Source organism: Lipotes vexillifer, unplaced genomic scaffold (genome assembly GCF_000442215.2).
Source record: "Lipotes vexillifer unplaced genomic scaffold, Lipotes_vexillifer_v1.1 scaffold299, whole genome shotgun sequence".
Lineage (NCBI taxonomy): Eukaryota > Metazoa > Chordata > Mammalia > Artiodactyla > Lipotidae > Lipotes > Lipotes vexillifer.
The window spans coordinates 1,733,857-1,744,434 of record NW_006784347.1 but is presented as its reverse complement, the minus strand read 5'-3'; the positions used below and the strand labels follow the sequence as shown (position 1 = coordinate 1,744,434).

The 10,578-nt window shown below is 55.0% G+C and overlaps 1 protein-coding gene across 1 annotated transcript; it reads left to right on the top strand.

The window, feature by feature from the left end:
- Positions 1-2,009: 2,009 nt before the first annotated feature.
- On the top strand, positions 2,010-4,791 carry CYB561 (cytochrome b561). Its single transcript, XM_007456752.1, has 6 exons — positions 2,010-2,060; positions 2,259-2,475; positions 3,420-3,518; positions 3,759-3,862; positions 4,252-4,409; positions 4,599-4,791. Exons 2-6 carry the CDS (start codon positions 2,271-2,273, stop codon positions 4,789-4,791), a joined length of 759 nt encoding a protein of 252 aa, XP_007456814.1. The 5' UTR covers positions 2,010-2,060; positions 2,259-2,270.
- Positions 4,792-10,578: the final 5,787 nt, after the last annotated feature.

Here is a 10,578-nt window from a genome sequence, read left to right as displayed (position 1 = left end):
GGTAGGAAAACAGTGGGGGCTGCCGGTGGGCTCTGGGTTAGGGTCAGTTATGGAGTTGGCATTTGACCACCACACGCTGGTGGCTCTTTGTGCCTGGTGGGGCAACATGACTGGGATCTGGCTTTGCCCCTGTCGGTCAGGCAGATTGAGGAGGGTAGGGAGACAGGGGCAGAAGCTCCAGGCCCTGCTGGGTGGTGGAAATGAAGATGGCCAGGAGGGAAGTGACGGCGAGACGTGGGGGAGAAGCAGGAGGACTCGGCACTGGGACTCGAAGGGTGACCTGGGAGGTCAGGGGAGGAGTGTAACTTTGGATGTGCTGAGTTTGAAGTGTTTGAGGGATGTCCAGGTAGAGATGTTAGTGGACAGTTAGAAATGGAGTTTAAATTTGGGGGAGAGGACAGACTGGCACTAGATTTAGGAGTCATCAGTGTAGAGGTGACAGATAAGCAGGAGGGCAAGAGTTCCAGAAATACGACTTCACTGTTGCCCAGGGCTTCTGGAAACAGGTGTTCCCACCTGCCTTGGGAGTGTTTTCTGGAAGATGATTTGACAGAATGTATCCAAAACCTAAAAAAGAACCTAGCCCTCGCTCAGGATTCTATTTCTTCATTTAGGAATTAGACGAGTGTTGTACAAAGATGATCACAGTGTTGTTCATTTAGTGAAAAGCTGAAAGCTGGCTAAATATTTAACAACAGGAGATTAGGGGATTGGTTAAAATATGAAATAGCCTGGCATGTACTGACATGAAAAGATGTGCATGATCTTTAGTGAAGTGAAAAAAGCAGGTTAGAAATTGGTATGGTCATGTTTCTATGAAAGAAGGTACATACATTTCCAGAAGAAAAGGATAGAAATCAAAATGTTGATTACTTGTAATTTTTCTTTTTTTGCTTATCTGTATTTTACTGCAGGGAGGGGTGTTACACTGCCTGCCCCCCTTTTTAAAAAACGATGGAGTTGCCAACAGTTGTCAAAGGTGGCAGAGAGAGCTGGGGGTAAGACAGCCCGGTCCCCAGGAGGTCAAGGTCAGGCCAACTGGAGACTAGTTCTTGAGCAGCACGGGGTACAGGGGGGACCCCAAAATGTGTTGGTCAAACATCTCTGCTCAGCTGCTGTTCTCTGCTGGTAATGAAGGAGAAGGAGGGTGTCTCCAAAGCTGCTGGGAGGGGCTGGGGCAGTGGCAGAGGCAAGATGGATGGACTGCTCGGCCCTCTGGGAGCTGCAGCGGCGCCTTTCTGTGGTCCCAGGCCGCCAGCACCGAGGCGCAGCAAGCGGAGACCATACTTGTTCATCAGCCGCCGCCTCTCCTCCCATCTTCCAGTGCCTCTCCCGCCCGCCCGGGTGCGGGGAGAACCCGCAGGTTCAGGGGGAAGAGCTGGCACACAGGCCACCCTGAGCCCGGGAGAGGCTGTGGAGACACTGGGGACTGGACAGAGGAGCCAGGAAATGCCTCCCACTGGCCCCTGAGCCTCGCTTCCCCAAACCCCGTTGAGCCCCCGGTTCCCTGTCTGCACGACAGGAGCAGTGACACACCTGCTCTCACAGGATCCTTGAGCGCTAAGTGACCCCAGTTCTCACCTTGTAGATCTCAGTTCAGGAAGCCTGGCCTGAGGGAGGGGCGCAGGCCCACGCCCCAGGTGTGGAGGGGAAGACGAGGCAGGAAGGGAAACGGGCAGCTCGGAGGCTCCTGTCGCCTGGTCCTTTCTACTGAAGTGGCTCAGAGAACATTCCTTCTACCGGCAGCTGCCCTGCAGCTCTCTGTAGGCAGGACTTCTTTCATCTCCAGCTGGGAGCTGAAAAAGCAGGCACGGGGGAGTCAGCTTCCTCATTTCTCACCCTAGATGTCCTTTATGATTCATCTGGAGGAAAAATACCGGCACCTTCAAGGAATTTGCTCACTTCTCTGTGTTTCACCTGTGAACCCCACCTGAGAAAACCCAGGGCCTGCTGAAACAGAAAGTAAAGCACTGGCACTGGGCCCTCCTGCTCCGGCCAGAACTTGGAGGACTTTGACTTGCTCCCTCATTGCAGGTGGAAGTGCAGCCAGGTGTGCGTCTGTCTCTGCAGGAAGGTGGGCCCCCACCCGCCGGGTGCTCCAGAGCCTTCAGAGGTGGGAGCACTCTCATGGAGGCCTGGGGTTGTGGACTGAGGGAGGAGGCAGAGGTGGGCAAGGGAGGCCTGGGATGTCTTTTTGGAGGCTGTGGGCCGCTCCTCTAAGCTCCACCATCTTCCCTGCAGCAGTCGCCTTGGCATAGAGCCGCCTCGGCATGGACAGCCCTGCCCACCCAGCACCTGCCCCTGCAGCGCTGCTTTACTACGTGGCCTTCTCCCAGCTGCTGGGCCTGGCCGTGGTGGCCATGACTGGCACCTGGCTCGGTGTGTACCGAGGAGGCATCGCCTGGGAGAGTGCCCTGCAGTTCAACGTGCATCCTCTCTGCATGATCATAGGCCTGGTCTTCTTGCAGGGAGATGGTGAGTCCCTGGGCGATGCCACCTGAGAGAGGTGATGTGCAGGGACCCTTTCACACCTGAATCTGCCCAGTCAGAGAAGGAAGCTGGCTTGGACCTTGGGGACACTGGGAATCCCAATCAAGGGCCCCAAGGCTGGTGGGTGGCAACTCCTTTCTGACTTATCCCAGAGCTTTCACCTCGTGCTTCAACAAGGAGCATCCGAAGGCGTGTGTGCTGCACACGTCGGAGGCCCAGGGGCTGGGCTGTGAGCAAGCCCATCTTCTGCAGAGGCGACTTGAAATTGAGGGGGAGAAAGTGAGTGTGAGTGTGAGTGTACGTGCGTGTGTGTGTGTAGATGCTGGACTTGGCAGAGCTAGAGCTCCTCTCTCGGGGGTAGGATCCAGGCCATGGCTGGCCCCCACCCTGCCTCAAGGCCAGGGGGCCTTGGCCTTTTCCTTCTGGTAACAAGCAAGCTGGATCTATGCATTCTTCCTAGATGTGGTCCTGATGACAGCAGCAGACTCCTGAGAGGCATTCCGCAGGACCCCTGGCCCTGACTGCTTCAGCCCGAAGAGGGGGAATTAGCTTAGGGTTGCAAAGTTCTCCTTTGAGAACCTGGGGTTTCCCAACCAGGGAGCCTGCTGGCTAAGCATAGTCAAAGTCTGACCTGGCTTCAGTGCTGTACAATCTGAGGACCATCATAGCTAAGAGGTGAACTCAGAAGCTTGGCGGCACCTTGATGTGACTGCATGAGCCTAAAACAAAGCCTGGGATACACAGGACAGCTAAGAAGGGGGGGGGCGGTGCGGGGGCATACGGAGCCTTGTTTCCTCCCCCACTTCCTGTGGCTGGGGTACCTGGACAAGCCCTCCCCTCTCCAGCTGGGGGCGTCTCCTCGCTGCCCTGGCAGGAAGGCCTCGTGCTCGGCTTAGCGCCCTGACATTCCCTTTCTCACGGCCCACCAGCCCTGCTGGTTTACCGCGTCTTCAGGAATGAAGCCAAACGCACCACCAAAGTTCTGCACGGGCTGCTGCACGTCTTCGCCTTCGTGATCGCCCTGGTGGGTGAGTTCCAGGCACGGGCCCGCCCTCCTTCCCCCACCTCTGCTGACTTGGGGAAGGAGCTGCTTTACTGTCCAGTCCCCCCTCCCCACCCCTCCTCCCCCTTCTAGGCAGGGACACTGGTGCTGGCAGCCACCGAGCTGGGACTGGAGACCAGAAGTCCCGGCGGGTCGGGTTTCCCTTGGGTCACCGCACCCCCTCCGTCGCCATCAGCCCAGTCCTCACGCGACCCCCTCCGGCTAGGCCTGGTGGCGGTGTTCGACTACCACAGGAAGGAAGGCTACGCCGACCTGTACAGCCTGCACAGTTGGTGTGGCATTCTGGTCTTCGTCCTCTTCTTTGTGCAGGTGAGTCCTTGCGGCTCCACGGCGCTGGGGAGGGGCGGGGAGCAGGGCCCAAAGAGGGCCGGGGCCAGGTGTGCGCACAGGCGAAAGGCGCTCCAGCCCGCCGAACGCCGCCTCCGACCGGCGCCCTTCCAGCGCCCTTCTGGCCGACAGGCACGTGGATTTGGTCCCAGGCCCCGCCTCGGGGCGCACAGTGTGGGGCTGAGACCGGCCTAGAGCGCCGGCCCACCTTCCCCGCGTGCTAGGCGCTCCCGCCGCGTCTCCGGCCGGAGGCCACAGCGCGGGGGTGGCGGGGCCTGCGGTCCTCGCGGGCGGCGGCCCACCTGGGGCGTCCTCGGGCTCCAGTCTCCAGCGCAGCTCAGCCTCCGGCAGCACCTCGCCTTTCCTCCCAGTGGCTCGTGGGCTTTACCTTCTTCCTGTTCCCCGGCGCGTCGTTTTCTCTGCGGAGCCGCTACCGGCCGCAGCACGTCTTCCTTGGCGGCGCCATCTTCCTCCTCTCGGTGGGCACCGCCCTGCTGGGCCTGAAGGAGGCGCTACTGTTCGAGCTCGGGTGAGCGCCCCCTCCCGGCGGCTCTGTGTGGGGCCGCCGAACAGCGGCTTTTCTCCCAGTGGGCTGGGGGGGCCTGGGGGGGCCGGGGTTGGGCTTGGGATCGCATTGCATCTTGTGGGCGGGGGGCGAATGGCACTCGGCCTAACGGCGATGCCTCGGGTGGCCTCGCCCTCCGCCCCAATCCCGCAGGACCAAGTACAGCAAGTTCGAGCCCGAGGGCGTCCTGGCCAACGTGCTGGGCCTGCTGCTGGCCGCCTTCGGCGCGGTCGTGCTCTACATCCTGACCCGCGCCGACTGGAAGCGGCCCCTCCAGGCGGAAGAGCAAGCGCTCTCCATGGACTTCAAGACGCTGACGGAGGGCGACAGCCCCAGCTCCCAGTGACGCGCGCCCCGTGCCATCCCGTCCCGTCCCGCGAGGCGGTCTCCGCCATTTCGGGGCCCCGACAGGTGTCTGTCCCGCACCCGCCGAGGCTCCGGGGGTGGGGAGAGGGGGTGGGGGCAGCCCTCCTCCCTGAGCGCTGATTTCCGGGGTTCAGGCCCCCTTCGCTTTCCCCTCCTCGCTGCTGCCGCCGCCGCCGCTGCCGCCGTCCTGTTAGTCCTGCGCAGACCCCCCGCCCCCCTTGCCCCTGCCAACCCCTCAGATGGAGCAGCTTTGAGTAGGGTTCTGGGCGGTTGGGCCTGGTCGCAGAAGCACAGATCCCTAAAGGGGTTGGAGAGGGGGAGGCGGCTCCCCGCTCGGGGCAGCGGGGCCTGGGCTGTGTCCGCGGAGAAGGCGGGGCTCAGCGCCGGGCCTGGCGAGGCCAAGACTTGCTTTGTGTGACACCGAACTCCAGCCAGGAGTCTTGCGGGCCCAGCCTTTGGCCGCGGATCAAGTGATATTATGTGTAAAATATGCTGGTGTCAGGGCAGGGTTCCCCAGGAGAGGGGAGGGACTGGCCCTTGGGAAGCTCTGGACGCGTGGCTTTGGCCCAGCTGCGTTCTGCAGCCTTCTCTTTCTTTAACTCCTTAGCCCCAGGGCGGCTTTCTTTGCCTTTGGGGCCCAGCAGCCCGAAGAGGAGGCAGGAGGTGGGCCTGGGCGGGCGCTGCGGGCCGTATGCCGCCTGCAGGGGCTCCCCTCCCCGCGGGGGCCGGCCTCGCGAGCCAGCTGCCCACCCTCGGAGCTCACTCAGGCGCTGCTCTGACAGAGGCCCAGGACACAAGCCTTTTTGCTTTAAACAAAAAGCTGCCGCTGTTGCCCCCCTTTCCCTTTCCATACGGAGGGTAGAGGCTGCCTAATCAGGAGGAAAGCCTCATCCTCTCCTACCTGGGGCCCATCTTTGCAGGAAGTTGGGACCAAGTCAGAATCGGATTAATCCCCCCAACCCCATGAGTGTGTAATGCTGTTAGCTGAGTCACTGTTTGGCTTCTGTCTAGAAATAACGTGATTACAGCATCGATCTTGTGCTTCTTGGACTTGGTGAATGCTCTCTCCTTGTTTTCCTCGTTTTCTGGGCTTTGAGGAGCATGACACTGTGTGAGACAAGACACAGTTTACTTAAATGAAGCCATTAATAAAACTTCCAAATCTGACTACTGGTTTTTTTTTAACGGCTGCCTTTCTCACACCTAAATGCTGCCTTCGAGAAAGGGGGCTTGTCTCCCCTAATGCCCAGATTTCTAAAACAGCTTTTGTGGTGGGTCCTGCCTCAGGCGATGCTGCTTCTCAGAGCAGGTGGCTGTGTTGGGCGCCTTACCGGCAGGGCTCCCCGCTCCCTTCCGTGGGCATTCCGGGCTCTGCTGCAGCCCCGGCACCAGGGTGTCTCCGCACCCTGTTTATATCATACGCTCTGCAAGGGCACGAGCTCCGGCAACTCTTTGATCACCTGGTATGGTCAGTGTTTACACGTGGGAAAACTCCACCTTAGACAAACTATAAGAGTACAGTTGTATATCTCCGTTGCCAGAAAGGCACAGAGAGAAATGGAACCTTGGATTTGCAAGAAAAGTCTATAAACTGGCCTGTTTGCCAAAGCGTATGCTGGATGATTCATGAGCCAAAAAGCCTCCCCCCCCACCCCCAAGCTGATCTGTGGTGGTTTATTTTATTTTGCCTGTGGCCAAGTACAATGTAGTGTTGGTACAACAGATGATTCAATAAATGTCTACAGCAGGTCTCTTGTCTGTTATCTTCATTTTCTGTGGCAATAAAAGGAGCCAGTGCTTTTAGCAGATGCATGAAGTTAGTCTACTAGGGTTGAAAGAATTTGCATATCCCCAGGCTGGGCACAGAAGGTAAAGGGATTAATGATATTTATGACGACACAGGCTCTGAAACAGCCCAGTGGCTGTCCTGACTCTGGACCCAGTGAGGGAGGCTCTTCCACACGGTTAGAGAAATTCTCTTCTCAACCCAGACAGAGTGGCCTGGAGGTGGAGCCGTAAGAACCTGACAAGGGCCTTGGCAAGAAGTTTCCCCAGTATTCAATTAACCTTTTTCCTTTTAAAAATGTGTCTCTTCATTCCTTAAGAAGAGGAGCAAAGTTTTGAGAACAAGCTGAGATTCCACTTTAGATCAATTCCTGAGGCTCAGGCAGATGTGTTTACAGTAAAGCTGGGTGCGACTCAGATCCCACCGTGTGCTCCTAAAAAGCACTGTCACTTAGCTGAAAAACTTATTAAGAGGGCTCACTATTGAAAGGGACCATGGATTCTTACTTCCTAGCACTTACTTTATTTTCTGTATTGAATCTGGTTTCTGGCGTGTCTCAGCCAGAGCTTGAGCGGTCTTTGCTTGATTCATCTATAGAGTCTCCTGAATCAAGGCTTCTATGTGGACCTTCATTTGCTTTAAAAGCCTGCAAAGCATGGCCTGGTTCATGTCACAAGGTGATCTCTCGGTCAGGGTCAGGGCTGGCTCTCCGCGTGAGGGCAGAGGCATCCTGACCCTGTGAGGGTGACATCTCCCTTGCGGCTTTTGTGCTAGCCTCTGAATCTTAAGGGTCTCTTTGTGTTTGAATATTCACATAATCCCAGATGCTGCCTCTCCCTCCAGGGAGCTACTCCTTAACCAACTTACCTTCTCACTGGGTTTGGAACCTCGAGAGGTCCCAGAGTTATTCGTCTTGCCCATGGCACTGAGTTGTTTCTCTAAAGGAGCACAAGGTAGCATTCTCCAAGCTTCCTTCTGTACCACTGCCTGTGCTGCTTCCGGAGTCATCCAGATTGCCTGCTTGTCTTGGAATACCCGCTTCTGAGGAAGGGGGCAGGCAGCACGGTACAGGGAAAATGCCTTCTGGGCAGGTCTGATTCAGAGTCCCACCCTTGACTCCATGACCTTGAACAACTTAAACTCTCAGGATCTGCTTCCTCATTTGTGTCTGTCAGAAATTGGATGAGGAATACGTTAGGGAACATGTGGGAAGTCCCCATCACAGTGTCTGGGACATAAGGGGTATCTCAAGAGAACGGCCCTTTACAATGGACTCAGCTCTGTCTCTTCTATGAGGCCCTGTTTATCATAGGGCCTTCCAGACATGATGTCCTTAGTATGAATGTCCTGTCCTTATTCCTGGCAATGGGAAGACTCAGTCTCCAAATTTCTTCAAGCTCCTCCAGCTTTCATTCTTAAAGGTGAAAGAAGATGATGCTATGTTCCCCCCTCAGCCTCGGCCTGTGGAAGGGGAGTCTGACTGCCCACGTGCATGTGTGCACAGCGGTGTGTCGAGCTATATAAAGAGCAACTAAAGGGCACCTACCAGGGAATGAAAATGACTAGGGGAAGACCTACCAGAATGTGCTGAGTGCACTGTTTCCTGCTGCTCTGAGTGGCTCTTTAGTTAGGTTCAGGGCAAACAGCTTTTAAAAGTTAGCTTTCTGGGACTTCCCTGGTGGCGCAGTGGTTAAGAATTTGCCTACCAATGCAGGGAACACGGGTTCGAGCCCTGGTCCGGCAAGATCCCACATGTTGAGGAGCAGCTAAGCCCGTGGCCACAACTACTGAGTCTGTGCTCTAGAGCCCGTGAGCCACAACTACTGAAGCCCACACGTCTAGAGCCTGTGCTCTGCAACAAGACACCGCAATGAGAAGCCTGCGCACCGCAATGAAGAGTAGCCTCTGCTCACCACAACTAGAGAAAGCCCGCGTGCAGCAACGAAGACCCAATGCAGCCAAAAATAAATAAATTTATTAAAAAAAAAAAAGAATTAGCTTTTTAGGAATCACTCAGTGCCTCAGGAATTCTTAAAAAACTGTTTTCCTGGGCTTCCCTGGTGGCACAGTGGTTAAGAATCCGCCTGCCAATGCAGGGGACACGGGTTCGAGCCCTGGTCCGGGAAGATCCCACATGCCGCGGAGCAACTAAGCCTGTGTGCCATAACTACTGAGCCTGCGCTCTAGAGCCCGCGTGCCACAACTACTGAAGCCTGAGCACCTAGAGCCCGTGCTCCACAACAAAAGAAGCCACTGCGATGAGAAGCCTGAGCACTGCAACGAAGAGCAGCCCCTGCTCGCCACAACTAGAGAAAGCCTGCATACAGCAACGAAGACCCAACGCAGCCAAAAATAAAATAAATTTATAAAAAAACAAACCAAACCAAAAAAAACCCCTGTTTTTCTTTCAACCACTTATCCATTTTTAACTTTTAATGAAATAACTGGAACAGCCCAGGAATGCTTTTCAGACTGAGCAGGTAGTTCCTTCTAGAGTCCTCTCCTCTTTAAAGGCAGTTGTGGCGTCCAGGCTGGGATGACTGCGTGCCTGGAGTTTTCCTGCTTCCCCAGCTTTGGTGCTTTGGGGGAAATGGATGTAGTTACACAGCAGGGACATTTGTTCAACAAAGTCTGGCATCTAGAGGAGGTGGTCTCCTTCCTTGCTTGTGCCTGAAGTAGACAGAGAGATCGAAGCCAGGCAGGAAAGACCACAGGACTCCGTCCTTAACGAAGGGTATGGAGTCTCCAGCCAATTTCAGAAAATCTGCAACCTTTCCGTTCACAGGGCAGCTGCCTAGCTCTCTATATAGCGAGGATTGGAAATTCCGGCCGGATTTCTGAAGAAAAAATAAAGTCACTGAAAGCAGTGGGCTTCCAACTTTAACCAAGTTAGCCTTGGGAACTATAGCTGGTGCTGTCCCCCTGCCTCGGGCCTGCAGTCTCTAAACCTAACAGTTCTAACTGGTAGCCTTGGATTTTGGTACGGTAGCTGGATTGGGGTGTAGCCTCAGCTATTAAAATCAAAGGAGAGGAACTCAGTGCTCCCTTGGCATCGCTGGAGAAAGACTCTTCCACGGAAGAAAAAGCCTCCCTTTCTCAATGAATGCAGTGAGCCTTGGCTGATGGGCCCTCAGGACTGTCTTGTGCATGGTTCTTGCGTGCCCATCGCAGTGTCCAACTCCCGAGAGAGGTGCTCAGTAACTTCTCTGATGAACCAGAGCCTGAAGGGGTGACTCTAAATATCCCTTAAGAGACCAGCCAAATCATTAGGAATTTGGCCTCTGCCAGTTGTTCTTGGGGGAGGCTTCCTCACACTGCAGGCCTTAGTGTAGCTGAGCGCAAGTCAGCTCCCCTGAGAGGTAATGAAAGGAGAGTGCACCACAACACCATGTTTTTCCAAGTGTTACCCATTTATAAATAAGTACATTTGCTTTCATACATACAGTTCATTGTACAGATGGTGATCTGTATACATGGGCAGGAAACTGCATTCATTTAACTTTTCACATCTATCTCACACAGCTCACATGTACAGACAATAAAACTGCTCAAGCAAGTACAGCAAAGGAAAACGTCTTTCCTTATACACAGGGGCCTAGATGCCTCTGTTGGGTGTGGGACATCCCCACTGCACGAGTTCACAACTGTGTGGTGTTCAATATATCAGGATAGAGAACAAACATGCATTGGATAATATACTGTACAGAGAAAGTCCTTTACATCTGAGTCATAGAAAACCTAAAGGAAAACTAAGTGCATTAAAGCTTTTTCCAGCAAGTGTCTTGAAAGGACAGCAAAGAGGAGGAAGAATCAAAATCATATTAGTACAAATCACTCTTTAATTGTAGACTGTACATGTCTGTACTAATTAAAATCATCTTGGATTTGGAGGAGACAGAACAGAGACAAAGGTGCTATGCTGGATGGAAAGGAGGCCATGCCTGAGAATGGCACCTGCCCTGAGCCTGACGAGGAACTGGC

Excerpts from the sequence above, each read along its gene's own strand:
- CYB561 (XM_007456752.1), top strand. The coding sequence starts at position 2,271 with ATGGACAGCCCTGCCCACCCAGCACCTGCCCCTGCAGCGCTGCTTTAC. Across the intron at positions 2,476-3,419 it reads GGTCTTCTTGCAGGGAGATG|CCCTGCTGGTTTACCGCGTC; the intron begins GTGAGTCCCTGG and ends ACGGCCCACCAG. Across the intron at positions 3,519-3,758 it reads CTTCGTGATCGCCCTGGTGG|GCCTGGTGGCGGTGTTCGAC; the intron begins GTGAGTTCCAGG and ends CCCTCCGGCTAG.